Source organism: Gouania willdenowi, chromosome 6 (assembly GCF_900634775.1).
Source record: "Gouania willdenowi chromosome 6, fGouWil2.1, whole genome shotgun sequence".
Taxonomy (NCBI): Eukaryota; Metazoa; Chordata; class Actinopteri; order Blenniiformes; family Gobiesocidae; genus Gouania; species Gouania willdenowi.
The window spans coordinates 17,066,032-17,090,390 of record NC_041049.1 but is presented as its reverse complement, the minus strand read 5'-3'; the positions used below and the strand labels follow the sequence as shown (position 1 = coordinate 17,090,390).

The following is a 24,359-nucleotide window of genomic DNA, read 5'->3' as shown; positions in this document are numbered from 1 at the left end:
ATTTAAATGCTTTTGAGAATTATCTGAGTGAATAATAAGATCTAAATATTGTGAGGTAAAATATCCAAGAGAAAATACAGTTGAGTAAGCAACAATTGAGGAAGAATAAATTTAAGAAATAAGGCAGTCTTTTTTTTTGCTAGACTTTTTCTGCATAAACATAATGTGCCTGTGTTTTTTCATCGTGTCAGGATGGCCGAATGGTCTAAGGCGCCTGACTCAAGGATTCTTCCTTCCTCTGCTGTGGGTTTGAATCCCACTTTAGTCAAATATATTTTTTCATTTGAACATATTTATCATGGCAAATTCCAACTTTAAAAATACATATACGAAAACAATAAACATTTTAGGGTATTTCCTGGGATAGGGCTAAAATAAAAAAAAAAGTTTGCGGGGTAGCTAAAAAAAAACTGACGGAGCTTTAAGTCACGTGACCTCAACTGGCCAATGAGGGGGGCTGCGTATGCATAGATCAGGGGTGTCCAAGTCCGGTCCTCTAGGGCCACTATCCAGCATGTTTTAGATGTTTCCCTCTTCCAACACTCCTGATTCAAATGATCAACTCCTCATCCAGCTCTGCAGAAGCCTGATAACGATCCTAATCATTTGAATCAGTGACGTACTGACGTATTGTGGTGACGCAAGGACGTGGTTCGAAAGTACCGCTGCTTTCAAACCATCTTCGATGGAACATCAAAGCGATTTTTCAACTAAACGACAAGCTTCGAAGTAGCTCTAGCTCCAACTGAAGTTTCAAACGAAAAGCCCGTGTCCTTGGTGGAAAAGCCCTCTGTGTGGTTTTTGTGTTCTTTTCATCGAGCCTGATAAGCGGGATAAAATGACGATGACCCCCCAAAAGGAGGGGGTTCTTAGTTTGATAGACAGGGCGCTGAGGATGAAGAGGGAGGAGCTGAGTCGGCCTGTGGTTCTGGCCTGGGCTGTTCTTAACGTCTTCTTGGCTGGAATGATTTACACTGAAATGTAAGTCACTGTGTGTGTGTGTGTGTAACAACACCAATATTACCTGCAGCACTGTGTATATGTTTATATATTTATATTTGTATATTTATTTTCCTGGAAAAAAAAAAGATCAAAGAAATAATGTATCCTTTATCCTGATCCTTTATACCTATCATTATTATGCTGTTTTTTAAAACTGTACTTAGCAAAATGAACTTTTCTGATTCAGGTCAGGAAACCTGCTGAGCAGATACTACAGTATCACCTATTGGCCGATCTGCTACATTGGTAAGACACTACAGCTATTCATTGATATTGCTTGGCCTGACCACTATAGTCTGTCTTTGACTGATTTTGACCCTGGACAAATCGCACTAACACACTTATATTCACTCAACATCAACATGTGTGGTCGCAAATGCATGGGCTGTAGGATAAAGCAGGGTTAGAGAACATTCAATTAAGCCCAGGGTCTGTGTTATTTACACATCTGCTCCAGTGAGTGTCTTCTTTTATCTTACAGTTTTTAGAACATGTACTCGAGCCAGACCGATACGGAATCTTTTGGGCTAATACCAATACCGGTTTTGAGAGTTTTAAAAAGTAGATACCAATGTATCTGTCAATAACCGATATATTGGTCGATATTTGAAATGAGAACAATGATATACACAGGATATATATACACTGTACATGAACATAAATTTGTATAATACCCAAAATATGATTCAAGACAAAGAGGCAAAACACTACTAAATTAAAATAAATAACATTAATTAGTAACACTGTCAACATAAGGTCTTTTTTTTTTCAACCTTGGGGTTTCCTGAAATGTCCAGTAATTGATACAACAAAGAGTTATAAAAATAGATTCAAATTCTATTTTATATACACATCACACACAATACATACAGTATCAGATAACTGTACCCTATGCTTAAACGTTCTAAAAATATAAATCTAGTTAAAATAAAATGCAGTATAATAATATCTGAGATGCTGCATTTGTCACTTTGTGCACTAATCCTGGCTACTCTGTATTTTTAACACACTTTAATAAACAAAACAAAAAATGACTCTGGGGTCGCTGGACATTTGTGACATCAAAATGGGGTCACAACACGAAAAAGGTTGGGATTGGGAACCTCTGACATAATGACTGTGAAGCTGATGATAAATAACAGAAGGCAAACTTGAACAAACTATCATATTTCTGGGATACAATGTAAAGAAAAAAGTTGCTTGTATCACAAATAGTAAACATGGATAAATCAAATAACTTTAAAGTTGCATTTAATCAGCTGGGCTATTGATCAATGTCGATTAATTTGCAGCATTAATTAAGGAAACTAGTTGATTAATGTTTTGTTTTCCTTGTTTTTCACAGAACTAGCGTTGGCCTCCCTTTTCAGCCTTAATGCCCTTTTTGACTTCTGGAAGTATTTCAAATACACAATGGCGCCTTCTACTATTTCTTTAACCCATGAGCAACACCAGGTCGTGGGATTGAGAAAGACAAGTAAGAATCCTTCATGAATAAAACTGTGCATGTTTTTAATCACCAAGTAATTTTATTTCCTTATCTTTTCCAGGTATCCAGGACTCTCCGCAGTTTTCCCCCAGCTGTGTTTGCGGGTACAGCCCTCCTCTTAGCAACCCTTCAACACCAGGCAATGCGGGAGGTGCCTTTTCCCCCTCAGCCGCCTTTGGAAAAGTTTGTGCTTGGTTTTACTACATCAATTTCTCAAGTTGTTTTAATTGTATTTTTTACGACTGCTTGGTATTTTTTGTCATCTTCAGGTTCTGAACTACAGTCCTTCCTCAGGCTCTTCTCCCTATAAGAGCAGTTTGGGTTCAGCGGAGGGATTAGGTCAAAGAGCTTGGTACCGCCCTTCCCCTTCTGTGTTTAACTCCCCTGGAAGCAAAGAGGACTACATAGAGGACCAGAAAAGCTTAGAGAGGTTTTTACGCTCGGAGGAAGAGAAAAGCCATCAAAGCCAGCTAGGTTAGTACTTTAAAAGAATTCAACGTGTGAACAATTAGAGCAGGACTAGAGGAATTTAAGGAATTAATCCAGGTGACAATAGACACGCCAGCACCAAACATGCATGAGGAATATAAAGATAAATGTCTGTTTGTGTAAATCTGGATGGAATCCAGCTCATCATTTCCTTGCTATAAGACAGTGGTTCTCAAACTTTTTGGGTGTTCCCCACTGTGAATGAAGGTGAACGAATTGCCTGCATTAAAAAAAACAAATGCAAAAGTGCAATATTTAAAAATACAGGAAATAAAGAAATAATTTTTTGCAGACACAAAACTTCAGAAAACAAAAAAAGAAAAAATTCCTTTTATTTTTGGCACTTTAGTTCTGTCACATTTTATTCCTGGTCGCATATCTAATCTCATAATTTAATGCTCTTTTAATTTTAAGGCTTTTCATTTGGTTATTTGTGTGTAGGCATTTTGTTTAGTGTTAATGATCTTTATTGATTAAAATTGCCTCTTGTTTGTTGCACCCCACCTGTCATATCTCCAATCCCCTCTTTGAGAAACATTGCTATAAGATATCCATGCTCTAGGCTGTATGAACTTAACCACTGCTCTGTAATAAATGGATGCTGGGTTTCCTCTGCAGGCAGTCCAGAGTCGGTGTCTCAGAGCCACAGGAACTATAACCGTACATTGGGAGACTATGCTCAGTGCCTGAGGAAATTCCTTTACCAGCCTGCCTGTCGCCCCCAGGCTCCATCAGCAAACAAGGACGAAACAGACCTGGGCTCCGAACAGGCTGCAGAGGAGGTCAGTAGCTCAGACATTGATATTTACTGTAGCCTCATGGAGGTCATGAAAAATGTCATATTTGTAATGAATAAACGTATTAAACACGTCCTCCTGGTTTGTAGGTGTGGGCTCGAGTCATAGCGAGCTTCCTCGAGATGGATCGTATTGATAGCTGGACGGCCAAACTCAGAAATGTAAGTAGTTTTTTCAGGCTTTAAAAGTGTAACCAGATTGAAAAGGTTGAATATATCACATGCATCAAAAAGCAGCAGCACGTGTTTATAAAGAGACAAGTGATGCTGCACAGTGTGGTCATTAAACATCGGCACTAGGGCTGGGCAATTTGGACCACAACTCATATTGATATTGTTTCTGAAAATGGCAATATACGATATAAACCTTGATATTTTTAACTCAAAGTCTTCTCAGAAAAACAATTTTGGGTTAAATTTGGTGATGAAAAATGCCACACAGACACATTTATTAACAAAATAGCTGCACAATATGTCCTACTTTTCTTTTTGTCCTCTAAGGGACAGCACGTGTGAGTGAGTTCAGTAGTGTGGCTTGTTTAGGGTTAGGTCTGGGTTAGGATGCACTCAGTGATCATCCAACTGTAATTTTAATGTTTTTGTGAGAAGTAGTGAAAGCAGTGACTCCTAAAATGCATATTTTAATACAAAATAAGCTTAAATTTGTATCTCAGAAATATGGAAACACTGTTTGACTGTACTCTATGAATAACATTTGTATGTTGATTGTATAAATCAAAACAAGTAAAAAAAAAAATAGATATATCTCGATATAGATTACATTTTTGATATTGCCAAAATAGAAAACTTGATATATCTTGAATGACAATATATTGCCCAGCTCTAATCTGCATTAGTTCAATTTGTGTGTCCTTTGTGTGTTGTCCATTGCAGTGGATCCGTGACACCATCTTGGTTCCCATAGTGAAGGAGATCGACTCAGTGAACAGTCAGCTCAGGAGGATGGGCTGTCCAGAGCTGCAGATTGGAGGTAAACCAGCTCCTCATTGATTCCAAGCTTTAATGTTGGACAATTTTAACAATGGCACTGTCTTAAGTTTTCTTAAGTCTTTTTAAGGCTTCTATGGTTCATCAGAGGTTAGTTTGAACAGTTGTAGGCTTGGTGTGACCTTAAATGATGATGCATTATGGGAAGTGGAGGCATAGTGTATTGTTTTATCTTTGGGAAGTGTAGTTTTTATTGTTGTTCCCCTGCTTGTAAAGACTTGAGGAAGAAACAAAAGGATAACAAAAGATTTGCGTACGTTCCTGACAACTCATAAATAAAACCAACAGGTGTAATGCCAGCGCCAACGATCCAAAACATGCCAGTTTATATTAAAAAATATCTGCTTCCTTATAAAGGAAGCATTTGTTAAAAAGGCACTTTGAACAAACACTGAAACTTTAATGTTGTTTTACACAATACATTTGCTGGAACAAAGTTACTAATACGTTCAATTTATATTGCCAGGACACAATATGCAGTTCCAGCAAAAAAAAACCAAAGTAATTATTAATATTAATCGCAAATAATTCAGTAAAATCATGTTTTTTTTAATCATGATTAAAAAATGTAATTGTTTGACAGCACTATAATTTATTTAGATTTTCATTTATTTTGAATACATAAAAAGTAGAGTATGATGCTAATTAAGTTAACTGACTCATTAATCCAGTGGTTCCCAACCTTTTTTTAGGTCGTGACCCCATTTTTTTTTTTTTTAAATTAGTTTTTGACTATGTTTGTGATATAGTTATTATGAGCAGCACTATAGTGACGAGATGCATCAGCTCACATATATTTATACTGTTTTTTTTCTTTTTAACTAGATTTATATTTGAGGAAGTGAAAGTATAGAATAATACAGTTGTTTGAGATTGTGTGTGGTGTTTTAATTTGAAATGGAATAATCAATTTTAGTAATTTTGTAAAAATGAGTTACTAGACATTTTAGGTGACCCCAGGGTTGAAAAACACTGAATGAATCCCTGCCTTCCTTCCACAGAGGCCAGCATCAGCAGTCTGAAACAGGCATCAGTTATGAAAGCCTCGATTATTCCCACCTTTAACTCATTAGTCCAGTACCTGGACATCACACCCAACCAGGAGTATCTGGTGGACAGAATCAAAGGTAAGTGGAGCAGTGCAGGTTGTGTGTTAGTGTTGTTTGTTGTATTTTTGTGTTGAATGCTCTGTTTTCTGCTGTCAGAGCTAGCACACAGCGGCTGCATGAGCTCCTTTCACTGGAATAGAGGCGGTGACCTAAAGAACAGGAAGTGGGACACAGACCTCCCAACTGACTGTGCTGTGAGTCGCCACTCGGACATGAACAAGTGCAATATTAAAAAAAAAAAAAAAAAAAAAAAAAGCATCTGGCCACTAACTGTTGATTCTCTCTCAGATCCTCATGCATGTGTTGTGCACGTACCTGGACTCCATGCTGCCCCCACACCCATACGGGAAGCCCTTTACCTCTCAGCACTTCAGTCACACACCAGACAAACCAGGTAGAGAAATGCTAAAGCACCGAATGGAATGTGGTCAGAATGATTTTAATGTCTATCATTTGTTTTGGTCTGACAGATGTTACCAAGGAGAACCTGTTTTGCATCCACCAAAGCAGCACAACTCCTCCACATTACCAGCTCATTTACCAAGGACGCGTTTGGAGTCTCCCTGAGGTGACAGCCACTCCCATGCTTTTCTTTATATCTATTGTTTTTATTAGTGAATCGTGCTCAGAAATCTAATTATTTAGTAATTTACTACTACCGAAATCCACATGGGTTTTCAACACGTTTCTTATGTAGTAGCAGTAGTGCTGCACAATTAATCGAATTTTAATCGTGATCATGATTTTGGTTGCCACGATTAAATTAACCTGATTGTTGGCAATATTTACATTTAAAACAAGGGCTCTGCACTCTGTAATAGTGTGTTTATTCAGTTTGCCTTTGGTACATTTTAAATTCTCAGGTTAATTAAAAAAAATTATTATTTGTGTAGTTCCATTTTAAAGCTCAATTTTGCACTGTAAACTGTACACATATTGTTTGTTCAAAAATAGTGTAATAACACAGATTTTTACCTAACATGAAAATCGTGATTACAATATTGATCAAAATAATTGTGATTATCATTTTGGCAATAATGGTGCAGCCTTATGTAGTAGGGGTGTCCATTGCCATGAATCTGACAATACAATTAACATTTCATGATACGATATAGCCCAATACAATACACATTGTGATATCAATAATTACACTTTTTTTTTTTAAATAAAATGTATTAAAAGAAATTTAAACTTGCGGGAACAGGTGAATGGTAGCTAACTGTAATTGAAGTACTAATATCAAAATAAATGTTTATCAAACTGTCAAATTACATTTTTCAAAAAAGTTTAACTTTTGCTTCTACAACAGATTCTGTTTATGTTACATTCTTGAATTATTTAAAAAAAAAAAGTAACCATACATCTATAAACATGTACAGTATGTTTTAATGAAATAAAGTGTAATCAATGGCCAAGCTACAATGCAGTGAGGAGTGAGGTAGTTTACGTGCTATGCATATATTAGCACAATTAAATGTTTTGGGGTTTTTTGGTTAAAAAAAACATGATTTTGGAAAAAAATTTTGTATCAATGTGATAATTGGCGATCTAATGATTCACTCAACTCCCGATACGATTCTGTCACAATTTATTTTACAAAATGGGAATGTAGACAAATATTCCTTTATTTTTTGGGGGAAAAAACTAGAAAATACTGTGCTGTTTTCCATTTATATTTAATTGTCAAAAGAATCCCTTGATAAACTATTCAAAACAATGCAATTTAACTAAAAATAAATCTTGAATGAAATAAATATAGGAATGATACAAATGAAGAAGAAGCCTATTAATTTAAATTCTGATTCTATAGTAAACAATGCAAAACTACATAATAGTTATTTTTCTTTTTAAAAGTTAAACTGAAAATGTATTTTGTGCCTTAACAATTGGACTTTAAAAAAAAAAAAAAAAGTCTGCACTGTATTTACGTCAGATGTTTGTTTGGACCAGCAGAGGGCGCTGGTAACCCAGTGGTCTGTTGGCATGCAGATATCCTTGCAGTGCTACGTGTTAGCAGACAGAACTAATAGAAAAACGTGACTTTTACAGATATTCACGTAATATTACAGATATTCTTCCGGTGCTAAAGGGGTGAGGAATCATTTATGAACATGTTTAAGAGTAGATGGCGGCCAGAAAGAAAGTAGTGGCAGATTCCGCCCGCCGCCTACGCTTTTAGGCGAGAAGGATAAATATATAGCGCCATCTGCTGTTTAAAAAAAGTACTGCGATTCAATTTTCAGAGCATCGATGTGAACCGTGATACCAATTTTTAACTGCCTTACCATTAATCCTTACATCCTTTGTGATAATTGTGCAAATATCACAACGTATCACCAAATAAATCTTTTCTTACACCTTTATTATGTAGTGCAGCTAAAATTACATTTCATCCTACTTCAAAAAGGCTTATTTCACCATATCTTTTGAAAATTCAGATTAATATTTCTTTTGATTACTGTTGTCCTTCACGAAATTAAGTTTTTTTTTTCTGTACTAAAAGCAGTTTGTTTTGTTAAAGGCGTTATAATATTTAGCCTGTTAGCAACAGCCTGCGTCAAAGAAAAAAAACAATCGTCTAAATGTGTGATGTAATCTTTAGTGACATTATAGGATGTTATGTGTGTTTTTTAAACTTTCATTATGGTGACATGACATGAACTCTTTTGGATTTCTATTACAGGGCAGAAACAATCTGTTCCACACAGTCCTCATGTTCCTCTATGTGATTGTGTGCAAAGAGTCTGGAATGCTGGGGTGAGTTACAGCATCTCTAATGTCAATGCAAAGTGATAAAGCAGGTTTTTAAAGATTGAATTAGCATGAGTTTTGGTAATTTTCTTTTAAAAGATTTGAATTATGAACTGTCCTAATTGCGTGTGTATAGATAGTTTGTGTGACCTAAAAGGTACATTAAACACATTTTATTGCTACTATTCATCGTTGTATAACTTCACAACTGATCAGTTTGTTACGTCTGTTTTATTTTGCTTTTTAGGAGAGTGAACATGGGCCTGTTGGGTGTCAACATCTTATGGATATTTGAGAACTGATGGACTTTTGACAAAAATGTAAAAATTAAAGATTTTACAATCTTACTTTAGTGTGTTGTGTTCTCTTTATAGATCTGTATTGAAGTGTTTTTGGGTTTCACTTGGTGGCAGTGTTGTTCATTTTATACTATTTGACCTTAACATTCTCCTCTGATGCACAAATGCACGAGTTTTGGCATAAAGTGGTATCATGTGCAGCATCATGACCATTTAAATTACATGTTCTCATCCTCATTTAGGACTGGAGAGGTTAAACACCTATGAGCTACAGAAGGAAAAGCATAAATTAGCATTAAATTGTTAAACCCAGTAATTAAATGTTTTTTATTTCATTAGCAGGCTTAGCTTTATAGCGTATGGAAAGACTAATTTATATTTCATGAAACTAAAATATTTGAGTTGTGAGGAAGAACTTAACGTTTTTTTTTCCCCAATACTTAAAATAAAATGTTTATTTTTTTGGCAGGTTTTGTATTTAAGACATTTCTGCTAAATGTAAAATACGGTACATTTAAATGTGGAGCAATGTCTCCCAAAGACAAAAAACAGAAGTCGTTTGGCAACAACTGCATTGAACAGGCAGAAATCGTGTTTTGTAGTTCATCGGGGTCGTTGTTTGCTAATCTAAACTAAAATTCCCACAATGCATTGAGTAGGGTACTTTTTTTTGCTAGTAGTCCCTTTGTTATCTTCTGATGGATTATAAGCAACTAAAACATTGACATTTGATCGTTTTAATTCACCCAACCAATAAAAAGCTTTGCGTTTAAGATTAGATGCCTTAATAACGACTGTTACTTGTGTTTTGTGTGGACTTTAAACATGTTTTTAATTAAACTACATGACACACAATGCACCATGCTAACATCCGCTTGACTTGCTATCAGTGGAAAAAGGACTTTGAGAAACTGCAGCGACGTCAGTCCAGGTTGTGTTAGCGAAAATGGCAGAGGTCGATCTCAAAAGACGTCCCAACCGATAAAGACTTACCGGCCAGATCGAAGATCCCCAGAAACGACCCACATGAGGCCGGCACGTCCCCCACGGCTGAGCCCTCCGTCAAACCCGGGGAGGGCAGCCTGGGTTTGCTCACCCCAAACCCCGCAAAGATGCCCCAGGCTTCGGCTATGAAGCGCCCGGACCCGCAGCAGAACGGCGGAGAGGCTTTCGTGAACCGGGACGGCACCGTGGCCGAGGCTCCGCGGATGAAGAAGGTGAGAGAGCCGAGCCGAGCCGAGCCGAGCCGCAGTGAGGGCTGCTGGGTGAACGCTGGCATTGTGGTTGGACGCTAACCACTTAGCTGGAGCTGATTCAGCGGTGCCAGCTAAAGCCTTTAATGATACACTGCCGTGTATGGTGGCTGGACTGACAGCAGGGCACACTTTAGTACACGTAGCATCGTTTTAGCTGACATTCAGACTAAATCACTGACACACACACTTGTGGAAGACAACACTGTCCGTAATGGAGCCTTAAATGAAGTTGTGACGCTACACTGAGGAGTTTACATTGTTTGTAATGATGGAGAAACAGAAGCTTTTTGATTCAATAAATCAATTCTGTGAAGTAATTTAAGTGATTGATATTGTGAAACGTTTGGCATCCCATTGCACTTCATATATAAAGAAAAGTAAAGGCAAATACTATAAACTGTAATTCGTATATGTTGTAGATCAGAATAAAGGTTTTACATATAAATATATATATTTGACAATATTTCGTAGTTCTATAATATGTGTATTTGTGCTTCCTTATCATTGGATCAAAGTCGTTTTTGACCGACTTATAACTTCTAATTAAGGAGTCAAAAGTTGCCTAAAAACTTTCCCCAGTGCACCGATACCACTTTTTCCCATATTGATACGATACCGGAACTTATAGGTCTGGATACTTGCATATCCCGAGTACTGATACCGATACTTATACGTATGCACGGACACACCCAAAAAGCATGAGTACAAAATGCAATGAATTGAGACAGGGTTTTTTTTTTTTTTTTTTGATTTTTTTTATTTACTAAAGAACAGACAAATAAAAACACAACTCTTCAGCACTGATCCACATTTCAGACTGAAAACACATGAATATATTGCCCAGGTCTGTGACTCAAACAGCATTACATTTCAGTCAACATGCAATGTTATGTATCTGAACTATAAGTAACGTTGTCTAAAGATGATTATGGGGAACTTAGTTTATTTACTGTAGTTACCTGTGGTGCTGACTGAGGGGGTGGCATGCTTAGATTTTATACAGTGTACAGTGTTTTTGATGTGATCCTAGCAATGACTTCCTGGGTAATGGTTTAAAAACAAATGCTAATATTTGAGATTTGGGTGGAGAACTATTGCGATTGCCAGGACCCTAATGTTTTGATCAGGGATGAGAACTTCTTTGTGAATTTATGTTGGGTGTGACTTTCGATGCAGATACGTTCTTCTTATCTTCGGAAAGTTCTGTTGTAACTTTTGCTAGTAAGGCTGTCTCTCGGGATGTCCCCATACAAATTATTCACTTCCGATACAATACCGATATTGCGGCCTTGCATATTGACCGATATCGATCCGATACTTTTATTACTTGTTTTGTAGTGTGGAATGTTAGAACAGGCTTGATCAAGTGATGTTACTCAAACAGAGAACAATAGTCAGTAACAGTAGGTATTAGAGAAACTGACCCATTTGTTACTAACCAATTGGTTACATTAATTTTAACCTTCAACATAATATCTACAGTATTCTACAATTAAATAAATATAATATAATATATATCGGAGATTTTAGATGCAGTCCGATAAAATCCGATATTTGTTTTCTGGCTGATATCGGACCGATATCTAATATTGATATCGGATAATGGTCCGATATCAACAAAAGAAAATGTTATCTGGCTGCATCTGAAATCCCCAAAATAATAATATTTTTTAATTGGATTTATTGAGGTTATTTTTCAGTATCTTCTAATTTTGGTTTAATTATTATTCAGAATATTCTTTTGTTTCAGGTTAAAATGTATAAATGTAACTCATTGGATAATAATAATTCGGTCAGTTTTTCTGCTGTTGCTCACTATTGTTCTCTGTTTGAGTAATATCACCTGATCAAGCCTTTTCTGACATTCCACACTACAAAACAATGAATACAAGTATAAATGATTAATGCTGATATTGGATCGTGTCACGGCAAATTTGCGGTTGACCTCATTTGGAGACATGATTTATTGCTCTGGTTGAGTGATGGAGTCCAGGCGAGGCATTGATGATTTTATAAAAAAGGTTTATTATAAAACTAAATAAAAAGGAGTACAAAGATGGACAAAATTAGTGACCGCCCCGGGCGGACGTCCGATGATCGAGTGGCCCACAGTTCTAACTCATCACGTATATTCCCCCTCAGTCCCCCTCCCTCCTCCCCCCAGGAGATAAAGAGGACAGGGAGGAGGTGAAAGAAGAGGGTGAAAAGAGACAGTTTCTTCTTTAGGTCAAAACAACCAGTTCTCTGGTATCTCCTGATTGTCGTGAGTGTTGGAGGTGTGTGCGTGTATGGTGTTTGTGTGTATGAATGGATGTGTATTGGGTGTATATGTGTGACATGTGAGTGTGTGACGCCTCTGTGTCTGAGGGATAAGATGTGTTTTGGGAAGCTGACCTCGAGAAGAGAGCAGAAAACATGAGACAGCAGAAATGAAAAGTCTCAACTTAAAGCCTTAAAAAGAATAAGGTCTATGAGTAAATATGTTAATAAACATAACTAACAATTTTTGCCCTGACAATCCCCCCTTTTAGGACAAAGTCCAACACATAAAAAAAGAAGCAAAATTAGTTAGTGAAAATGTTTAACCTTAGCAAAGCACAGCCTAAAACACATAAAACTTACTCAAAAAAGTTAGTGGAATTGTAGCTCAACCTCTCGTGGTCTGTAGGACAAACGATACTGACACCGTCATAACACTATAGATATATGCATTGTTTTTCAGGGGACACAGGCATCCCCAAGGTTGGAGCAGTAAGAAAGGAGGAAAAGGCAAAGAACCCCATAAACACATAATGAATATTACTTGAGACAAGGTCATATGCACAATAAAATCAAATATCCTTAGCTACTAAAATCATTGGCAATCACGGCAATGAATATGGAATATATATATATATATATATATATCACTAGTAGCAAAAACACACATGGTAAAAATATCAGCACAGCATAGCAACAAAAACATATGTAGGTGTCATCAGTAAGCAGAGTCATCATCTGAGACATCAAAAACACACATCATAAACACTTCAGGCTGGACTTCCGGCGGCGGTAGGGTTATACGGATGTGGCGGTCTTTGTTCATGGCGTCGCGTAGTCTGGAAATGTTTTTGACTGCCTCTGCGATAATCTGACCGTCGGCGGTATTATTCGGGATAAAACTGCAACAAGATGCACCTACCATTGCGCAAACGCCTCCTTTGGCCGCGGTCTGTAGGTCTAGGACCATTCTATTTTGTAGGACCATAAAGCGTATATTCGTGATTTCCCCCGAGAGGCCAGTAAGGGCCAAAAATGACGCGTTAACGAAGGACTTAAACCTGTAGTCTAAGGTTTCGACGCACAGCAGTGTTTTGCCCACACCAGCCCAGGGAAACAACGAATAAGTAACTTTCTGGCCTGTCATCCACAGTTTATGTTCAGGGGGAACGTCCGTGCCCCAGATCACGTCGTGTGGATTAAAGCCCAAAGGAGTGTGGGATTCGCGTTTTCGTCGTGACGAAAGGGGAATAGTTGAGACTACGTATGTGTGATCAGTCACATGCACGGGTGCACACACACCATCCCAGTTGGGGGGGAGGTGTGTATACAGTCTGTAACCGCATAGCCAAAACCCATTTGCTAAATTGAACGTGCCATTAGTCCCGGGTGTTTCAACGTGGGCACGTGTGTGAATTATGTGCGGTGTCGCATTCAGGACCCAGGGTATAATTGCCATTGTGACCGGGAATCTGGCCTAGTTTATGAGTTCCATTTCTGGCGAAACAGAAGGGAAAAAGTGTGGATCACGTGTAATCTACGTACATAGTGGAAGACGTCTCATCGCGTAGTGTAGCCAGTTTTTTTTTACTGGCTGTTTAGAACAACGGTTGGGGTCCCCCATGCCGAAGTTAGAGTAAGACAAATAACAAAAGGAGTCGGAAGCATCCATTGGTATCGCGGTTAAGCGGGGGTGTAATGATGACACAGGCATGTAAGAGCAAACATAACAGTTGGATAGGCTTCTACTTTTAGCTTGATAGTGCGCGTATCGGTACCAGGTGTTCGTGAAAAACGGATGAGTAACATTGGTCGCAGCTAAAGTGTCGTGCAGGGCGATGTCGTCTATCCAACATTTATTTCTGCTAGCATTAGTAACCCTGTAAAAGGAAACATTCACATTAGGAACAACACTTGCATTCATTGGTTCAAGTCCGCTGTCCTCGATTGCCCCCTTGGAGGCCAGGAGCCAGAAGAGTACTGGAATTGCGGACAGGACCATCGCGCCAATCGATGGCCAGAACACGAGTGACATGAAACGACAGAATGGTGGCATGATTTCAGCCTGCTCCTGGGGCATAAACAGAAGGGCTTGTGACCTCTTTTCTCCCACGATGTCCTCAAGGTTGGATTTCAAAGGCTTCAACAGATCGTATGCCCCATAAGAAAGGTCAGCCCGTGACCCCCCGAGGTCTTTTCCCTTTTCCTTTCGTTTGCAACTTTCAAAGCAAACAAAAGCTCATCAAAGCACTGCTCCCGAAAAGAAGAAACTGCTCCCGAAGGCGCACCTCCTTACTGCGGTTCCTCGATCAGTGGTGATGTTGGTTCTTCCTCCGTTGGACCAGTCGCCTCAAGATCAGGGTCGGCTTGTGTTGGCACCTTCCTGCAGTGTGATGCGTGAATCCACATGGCTCGCTCTGCGACCTTCACAGCCGTGTGTGTCGTCAGTTGAACCTGAAAAGGGCCGATCCACCTTCGGTCGGTCCACCCTTTTCGTCTCGGGTTGTAGATGATCACGAAGTCTTTAGGCCGAATATCGTGTAGATGATCAGTTGTTGTCAGAGGAAGGGTAGTCTCCACACACCTGGCAACCTCTCTTGGGATCGGTTGGTACCTGAACAGAAGAAAAGGGGGGGGGGGGAAACAAAATAAAATAAAATAAAATAAAATAAAAAGTTTAAAGAGTAGGGGTGTTAGGGGTAGTTAACTAACTAAATGAATAGTTAGTGTGGCTCTGGTGCCAGTTATAGCTTCCAGGAAGGCAGAGACAGGTCAGAGGTCAGGATCTGAGAGCTTTTCAGATCCAAAAAGGTGCTGCTGCACAATCACACAATGGTTTGGTGTGGGTTAGTGAGCTTTTAGCCATGCTAGCTCAATGTTATCTGTAAACCATTCACACGTGAGTGGGAAAATATGAGGCTGAAAGAAAAGCAGGAAGTATTAATTCGATTCTCCTTTCCTGGAGCAAGGAGAAGCATAGCTGGAGTTGCAGTGATTCTCAAACTGTGGTACGTCTACTACCAGTGGTACGCTGATACCTGGTGAGAAGCAACAATTTGAGAACCACTGTTTACAAGGACATGCAAGTCAGACGGAGAAGTGTAGAGTGTGACTACATGTCTTCTCAAGATGAATACATACAATTGGGAGACATGGAGATGTGAGAAAACTAAATAAGTTTAACCAAATAAATAAATAATGTTATTTATTTATTTAAATTGTTTGTTATATTTTTCTTTGCTATCTCTTATTTATGAAGGAGAAATCTTATTCTATCCTTTATTTATTCTGAATAATGTTAACACTCCACACCTAATAAAATAACCTAATTATTTTATAGAGCTGAATTCGTCAGTTCATTTATTTCATTATTTTCCCTCATAATTATTATTTGAGATGTAATTTACTTAATTTTGAAGGTAAATTGGTGGCGAAAGTGTCTCCTATTCTGTGTCTGAACCAGAGTTAAGCAAGATTATTGGCCCTTTAAGGTTAGACAGAATTAAAGTTAAGTTGAGTCAAACAATCATATTGTCTTTTGCTCTCTGTATTTATCCCATTCGTAGGAGTGACGAGCCATAGCACGGTTTGGAGAGCTTCCTTAAATGCTTGGAAGTTACTTAACATTAAACTATCTCTTATATCAATCAATTATCAAGAATTTCAGGAGGACCCTTTTTAAATCTCAGGCGACCCAGATTGGGCCACCAACTCAATGTTGAGAACACTTAATTTTTCCCTTAATAGTGTCTAAACCCAGTGAAAGTGTTTTATGGTCTTGCACGCTAAGTGCTGGTGGAAAAATCAGAGGGATGTTGGCCCTCTCCCTTCCCTTTTTTACATAAGAATACATTTGGATTCTTAAAACCATATGACAAATATCATTGGAAAATCACTTATCTGATCATTTTGGATCTGTCTCCATTTTCCTCTCTCTTGTGTCCGCCTGCTTTTGTGCCCTCCAGCCTCCTCGACCTCCTCCTCCTCAGCCATAAAGGTCAAAGCCAGGGTCAACTGTACGCTCCCTTTGGAAATTTGAAGATCTGTCCCCACTTTTGCAGTTGTATTGGAAGTCTCTGTAGTCTCTGGAATAGATACTATGTTAGAATATCCACAATATGTCATATTGTCACGTGTCTATTTCAATCTATTTCCCCTTTGCTTCCCAGTTATAGTTATGGACAATACTTCCCTTTAATTCTCATTCTTCATCATAAGAAGCAGTGACCAGGCATGACGGCTGAAGGAGGCAGGATCGGAGTCGAAAAGGCGGTGGCATTTTCTATTGGGAAACACTCAGAAACAGAAAGAGAGGAAAACATTAAGACTTAAATGAATAATTTAAAATATCCCTTTTCTTTAGTTGGATTTGATTCGTCTCCTTTGAGTATACAGCCAGCGACCTGTATATTGGAAAAAACAACACAATAACAACAACTAAGACAAAGACATAGACAAGTGTACACAACAACGAGTATACACATACAACAACAAAAACATGGACACTGAACATGAACAGTAAGGTCAATCAAGGTCAAAGCCAGTCATTCCACTGAAAGTGGTATTATATATTAAAAATGTCGTTTGGTGTTTTTAAACACCCAGAAAAATAACCTTTAAAACCTGGTAAACTTTTTAGAAGGCCCAAGGCCTAAAACCATAATTCTATTAACAAGCAGCAGTGAGATCTGAACACCCCACTACATGATTGGCAAAAACAGGGAGAAGATCTAGTGCATCAAAACCCAGGAGGAAAGGAAGGTGAAACAGAGGAACATGTGTAGTCAAACAGCCATTCATCGGTCAATCACTCAATGACACGTCCACAGCACATTCGCACTCACAACGCGGTTCTCTCAGGCATACGTAACGTGTCATCATTCAGTCATTCATGCACCGCACACGTTCATGCCTCAATTTTCACGTCCATGCATTCACAAGGTTTCGCTGCATAGTGTCTAAGTAGAATATAGGCCTCATCTAACCCACCAGCGGCGATAGCCAGTCCACCTCCTCTCTCGGGGTCAGTGAGCTCTTATTGTCCCCCCATGCTTGGCAACCTTTTAGCGTTAATTAATTGCTTTTCACTGGTATCATCTGATTAATAAGAGGTACGCTCCTTTTTACTTCCGACTTGGCGGAGTCTACACTTAGATTATTGCCCATGGTAGTACTGACAGTCTGCTATCTGCTGATCAGGCAGGAATGGCACGGCCGTGCACTAATAACCAAACTCAACCCCGGTCTGCAACCGGGGGAAAACTCGACCGCTGTTAGTTTCCAGAAATTTAAGAAAAACCTCTGAATCAGCAGGAACCTCAACCACCACTCTTGAAAATTAAGAGCTTGGGAATTTAACTTAACCACCATTAATTCCAGGAATTTAAGAAAAACCTCTGAATCAGCAGGAACCTCAAACACCACTCTTGAAAATTAAGAGCTTGGGAATTTAACTCAACCTCGTTCTGCAACCGGGGGAAAACTTTGCACAACTGCCAGGACTTTTGGGCACCTCTAATATTATTCAACTTTAACTGGACCGGAGCCAGCCTCTAACAACCCTCACTCTAAGGGAACGTAGACTGGGAAATTTGTTCAGAATGATATTCGGTTACCAAGCATGTATCAAATCAGGTGGGCCACCATCCCCTGGCAAGACAGTATGACGCATGTTCAGCGAGTCAAGGATGGTGTCCGGGAGAGAGAAGAATTCCCCAGGAATTGTTCCGCCTCTCAGAAAAGAAAGACCCCCCAAAGAGTGCTTCCCCTAGCAAGGTTTATCCTTTTTCTGCACATTAAACCAGGACTTTTTGTTTGAAGAGTAATTGTCTATGTACTCATAGCAACTAATGGGACAGTTTTCTCAGGAAAAATTTGGTATCCCCCCTGCTGTCGAGTGGCTTCGGGCCGGCAAGACAGTCCGACACGGTTTGGAGGAGGCACGCAAAATGAAAACGATGAATGTTGAACTAGGCTGTCTGTCGCAAGCAGCTTCAAAAGGGTAAGGTACAGATTGTTTACGAGGGTATCGGTCAAAAATGTCAAAATGTAAACTTGGTTGAGGCTGCAGTCCTCAATATCCATCTCAATTTTCCTGAAATTGAGTAAAAACAAAAGAGTAAAAAAAGAATCGTTCAGAAATAACAAAGGAAAAAAAAAAAAAAAACGTGAGCTCAAAAAAATCATGGCCAATAAAAGAATAAAAAAATAAAAACTTCAGCTCCAAAAGCTGAGGCAACAGAGGGCTCTTTCTTCAACGGATGTAACCATATCTTGCATTGTGGGGGTCTCCCCTCAATGAGAAAATAAAAGGAAAGAAAAGCAAACAAAAACAAACCTATTAGTAACACTATTTTCTTCCCTTTTGTTTGTTTTTTTCTCATAAAGACAAAAGCAGTGTAAATAAATGAGCAAGATAATGAATAAAAGCAAAGATAAATGATGGGCACACATGGTCTCATGTGGCTAACAGAACGGTTCTGTGTGAAGTTATGGTGGTCCTGTGTTTCAGCTCATAGTTATGATTGTGAGTGTGTGACTGTATGTCTGGTCTGTCTGCTTAGAGCACCTTCTTTTAAGTGTATCTCAAAGCGTGTGAGAGAATAAATGAAAACAAAATAATCTAGCGTACAGTCAGAAAATAGAGGGGTTAGTATTGTCCTATCGAAGGAGAAGCTTGTTGGCTATTTGCTAGTTGTCCCCCCCCCCCAATGCCAAAGTTCAAGGCTAAAGTGATATAGCACTACCACCAAAGGCTGTGGTGGACTTCTTATGGCTTGGTATCCTCGTGGCTTTTGAAACAGTGTCTTTTTTTGGTGAAGATGTTCCAGCAGACCTGTGATCAGTCTGCAGTTGCTGCCCATCATTCAGGCAGTAATCGTGGCGTTTAACCCGCAACTCATTGGTGGGGGAGTGTCCAACCAACTCCGATGCCCACAGGTTCTCAGTCTTTGATGATGGGGCAGGATGTGTTAATCCCAGCATTGGCATGCGGCCCATTCCATAGATGATGAAGAGTTGACTTGGGACTGAGCGAGTTATTTCGTTGCAGCATTGCTTTGCTGAATGGGAGAGTTGAGTCCTTTGATAGTCGATTTCCTTCTGAAGTTTGGTCCTTTGAATGATGTTGACATTTCATTAGCATAAGGGTTGAAGGTGATTTCATTCATTAAGAGCTTTCATTGAAGATGTCGTTTCTTCAGGGACAACCGCAAAGCCAACAGAAACTAACAATAAAATAATAAAAAATGATAATGATGATTACAGTAATATTAAAATAAAATAAAATGAAATACTGTATTCATCTGTGTGTGTTTGAGTGTGTGTTGCTCATAGGCATTTTAGAGTGGACCCCAGATATATCAAACATGAAATCTCTCTCTGTGTGTGTGTGGGGCTCTCTCTCTCTCTCTCTGTGTGTGTGTGTGTGTGTGTGTGTGTGTGTGTGTGTGTGTGTGTGTGTGTGTGTGTGTGTGTGTGTGTGTGTGTGTGTGTGTGTGTGTGTGTGTGTGTGTGTGTGTGTGTGTGTGTGTGTGTGTGTGTGTGTGTGTGTGCCTCCCTCTCTCTCTGTGTGTGTGTGTGTGTGTGGCTATCTCTGTGTGTGTGGGGCTCTCTCTCTCTTTCTGTGTGTGTGTGTGTGTGTGTGTGGGGGGGGGCTCTCTCTCTCTCTCTCTGTGTGTGTGGGTGTGGCTCTCCCTCTCTCTCTCTGTGTGTGTGTGGGTGTGGCTATCTCTCTGTGTGTGTGTGTGTGTGTGTGTGTGTGTGTGTGTGTGTGTGTGTGTGTGTGTGTGTGTGTGTGTGTGTGTGTGTGCGCCTCCCAGTGCCACACGTCCGCACGTTCTGCTGAGAAAAAAAACCAAAGCGCACAGAAAACACAGCAGCCGACTCTCGTTTAAAATGAAAGCATTAAAGCCAAACAACCAAAGGGAGAAATCTGATTCCATTCACACGTTTAAACAAAATAAAAACAAAGATAAGAAAGAAGTAAAACTCACTGAAAGCTTGCCGATCTGAGTCATGATGAGTTCACATCATACCAAGATTGTATATGCGCATGCATATATTATTTGTTTATTGGATTCTTCATCTGTTTGATTCCCATTATCAATGTTTTACTCCCTGTAGTCTCCACTACAGTTTAGGTTAGGGTTGGGGTTTTAATCTATTTTGATATCGGTACAGAGGTGAACTCAGTACATGGCACTGGGGTGTTTTGGAAACTTTGGTTGCCTTTCTATCCTATGGTCAGGACCTCACAGGCTGTCCGTGGAGGTGCCTGAATAAAACCAAAGTAAATAATGACCAGCCGTACTAGATGCCTGAACAAAAATATCCGAGCCCGAAGAAAAATATAAGGAACTTATAGTATTAAAAAGCAAAGAACTTCAACCATTTGAGCCCTTTCTCATGGCAGTCCTTTCACTGCATCAAAACACAGAACAGCTGAAAGAGGAGAGAACCTCCAGAATGATGAAAATCAATACAGTGCTCGACTGGTTGCCTTTCTATCAACACAGAGCGAATATATATATGTAAATGAAAATTTATATATATATAAAAAAAAGGCAGCTTTGCCTTAATAGTCCGAATTGGTGTTTGAGGATCAAACGATGGTTCGTGGTCCAGTCTCTGTCCGAGGGGCAGACCACCGCGGGGCAGACTCGGAAGTCCCATGCCATAAAAACTGGCTTTGAGGTTTTAAGTGCGTCCACTCTCCGGTGCTGGTCCACGGCAGAAGCCCCCCAGAGTAGAAGATGGATCCTGTTCGTGACGCCAATTTGTCACGGCAAATTTGCGGTTGACCTCATTTGGAGACATGATTTATTGCTCTGGTTGAGTGATGGAGTCCAGGCGAGGCATTGATGATTTTATAAAAAAGGTTTATTATAAAACTAAATAAAAAGGAGTACAAATATGGACAAAATTAGTGACCGCCCCGGGCGGACGTCCGATGATCAAGTGGCCCACAGTTCTAACTCATCGCATATATTCCCCCTCAGTCCCCCTCCCTCCTCCCCCCAGGAGATAAAGAGGACAGGGAGGAGGTGAAAGAAAAGGGTGAAAAAAGACAGTTTCTTCTTTAGGTCAAAACAACCAGTTCTCTGGTATCTCCTGATTGTCGTGAGTGTTGGAGGTGTGTGCGTGTATGGTGTTTGTGTGTATGAATGGATGTGTATTGGGTGTGTATGTGTGACATGTGAGTGTGTGACGCCTCTGTGTCTGAGGGATAAGATGTGTTTTGGGAAGCTGACCTCGAGAAGAGAGCAGAAAACATGAGACAGCAGAAATGAAAAGTCGCAACTTAAAGCCTTAAAAAGAATAAGGTCTATGAGTAAATATGTTAAATAACATAACTAACAATTTTTGCCCTGACAATCGGTATCGGCCAATATGCAAGGTCACAATATTGGCATCGTATCAGAAATGAAAATGTTGTATCGGGACATTTTGAGGTACTCAGTCACCGTCTCATTATAGTCAACACAAGTTAGTGGAATAACATTAGTTGGGAGAGATCCAAGTGCTCATAAAGGCATTTTAGCATTCAAAAACGTTGAGTTCCTGAACCAGTTCATCAGAAGGGTTCTCAAAGTGTTCCTAAACTTCTACAAGACCCTGGCTAGGGCTGGGCGGTATGACCAAAAATGTATATCACAGTATTTTTTGTAACGGTTTCATGGTATATAACAGTATTTTATTTTTCATCCAAAATCAGGTGTTCACAGCATTTTCTACCGAATGAGATCAGAATCAAAATCAGGTTTATTTTGCAGAGTATAGTAAAATAAATAAATAAATAAATAAAAATAAAGATGAGAGATGAATTACTGCAGTAGATTAACATAGGATGGTGTATTTTACTGTCATGATGAGTGAATATTGTAGAATAATTCCACACTGGTAGTAATACAAGTTTGCAACAGCAGCCCAATGGCTCTTTGCCGCGCTAGCTTATGTCACGGAAAATTTGCGGTTGACCTCATTTGGAGACATGATTTATTGCTCTGGTTGAATGATGGAGTCCAGTCGAAGCATGATGATTTTATAAAAAAGATTTATTATAAAAATAAATAAAAAAGGAGTGAAAAAAAAGAAGCTTCCATCCTGTAGAATGAAAGGCAGGCCCCAACAAGGATGGTCAAAAGGCTCCTGGTAGAGCAAAAAGCAAGACCCACTAACTAACAGTTTCACAGCTTAAGCTTTTATACAGATAACAGAAAAAGTTCCACCCTGAGGTGAGGAGAAGGAGGGGGTCAGATGCCCAACAGTGGAAACGTTTGAGGATGATGAAGACGTGTATATTATGAGGAAGGTTGGGCGCCACTCTTATCTATCCTTGATAGTGTGTGTGTGCGTGTATATCTGCATTTGAGTTTGAGTTTGGCCTTCATCAGAGACCCTGTGTTGCATTGTGGATACAATACGATCTGTACTGTTTAATCTAACATGACTCAGCTGTTCAAAAGTGCAAAGAGTAATGCAGTCATCATGTATTAAAACATGACAAATTGTACACCTGAACACACATTTGATGATATGATGATGAATATAATAATTGCCATAACAGTTGGTATCCCTATGCAGACGTCTGTCAAAGGCCTTCATTCCTAACTTTTCCCAACAGGTCAGAAGAACTACAGGTGCACAGTTTGTGAGAAATCATTCACCCAGAAGTCCCACGTTGCCTCTCACATGCTCATCCACACCGGCTCTGAGAAGCTGAAGTGTGACCTCTGTGAGCGGGCGTTCATCAGAAAACAAGACCTGAGACAGCACATGTTCTCCCACACCCAGTACGCAACGCATGCATTCACCTCAATTCTGTCCTTCTTATGACATATTAATCGTTATTGTTCCTGTACTGTTTTTACAGCGAACGGCGGATCCAGTGCCCAAAGTGCAACAAACACTTCATAAAGACCAACCACCTGAAAAAGCACATGAACTCCCACGAAGGGCGGAGAGACTTTGTCTGCGAGAAGTGCCACAAAGCTTTCCTCACCAAATACCACCTAACGCGTCACCTGAAAATATGCAAAGGGCCCAAAACGGAGCGTACGTCCCGCAAGGAACAGGAGGCGGAAGAAGAAGAAGAAGAGGAAAAGGAGGAAGTGGAGGAGGACGGAAGACGAGGTGAGGACAGACTCCTCGACTCATCCAGTAATGAAGACTGTGGTCTGGATGTTGGAGATTATAACTCTGAAAAGTCTTTATCACCGTCTCATTGACAAGGATGAGAAATACCTTTATTTTATTGAAATTCCTAAAATGGTGACAATTTAAAAAAAAAAAATCACAACTGCTGCTTGAAAACATTGATTTTTATTATTTATTTATTTTTTACAGAAGTCTTTTCTCTGAGTTAACCTTAAGCCTGGTTTCTGATAACATTTGTATAAGCTATTGATTATTCATTCATTCAACCCTTTTTCAGCATCTCACTGACCACTGTCATTTATACATTCTGTACAAAACAATAAAAAGCCTTCATATTTCTGTTGATGGACCTTTTTTTTAAAAAAAAAAAGAAAAAAACTGTTCTCTGTTTGAAAGAAAGTATTTGAAATATTGTGATTGTTTTCACATGTAAGGAAATGCTGATTTTTTAAACTAAGGTTTTGTTTGACTTTCTTGTGCCGCTGATTGAAATCATGACATTTTGACGAGCACTACAAATTAAATGTGTTTGATATCTTTATTTGGTGCACTATGAATTGCTTCTTGTTTTCTTCACAGGACCGTAAAACTAAATCAGTGTCCAAGGAGTCGGATTAATGCTGCATGTGCCTAGATTTCCGTGCTGAATTGGCGCACAGTGGACAAACAACAACAGGGCTTTTGGTTGAGATAGTCAAACTGTGTTGTGTGTAACTTTGTTCACATGTCGTAGATGCAAAAATT

General features: G+C 39.3%; 1 protein-coding gene and 1 pseudogene across 1 annotated transcript; both read left to right on the top strand.

Annotated features, from left to right (window-relative positions):
• Positions 1-714: 714 nt before the first annotated feature.
• Positions 715-8,991, top strand: LOC114465423 (transmembrane protein 209-like; annotated as a pseudogene).
• An 817-nt stretch (positions 8,992-9,808) lies between these two features.
• On the top strand, positions 9,809-24,156 carry LOC114465424 (PR domain zinc finger protein 4-like). The gene is made up of 3 exons (XM_028450424.1): positions 9,809-10,160; positions 23,083-23,251; positions 23,332-24,156. Exons 2-3 carry the CDS (start codon positions 23,151-23,153, stop codon positions 23,684-23,686), a joined length of 456 nt encoding a protein of 151 aa, XP_028306225.1. The 5' UTR covers positions 9,809-10,160; positions 23,083-23,150; the 3' UTR covers positions 23,687-24,156.
• The last annotated feature ends 203 nt before the right edge of the window (positions 24,157-24,359 follow it).

Bases quoted from the DNA above. Each gene is read 5' to 3' on its own strand.
- LOC114465424 (XM_028450424.1), top strand. From the start codon at position 23,151: ATGCTCATCCACACCGGCTCTGAGAAGCTGAAGTGTGACCTCTGTGAG. The intron at 23,252-23,331 runs GTACGCAACGCA...CTGTTTTTACAG, and splicing joins CACATGTTCTCCCACACCCA to CGAACGGCGGATCCAGTGCC.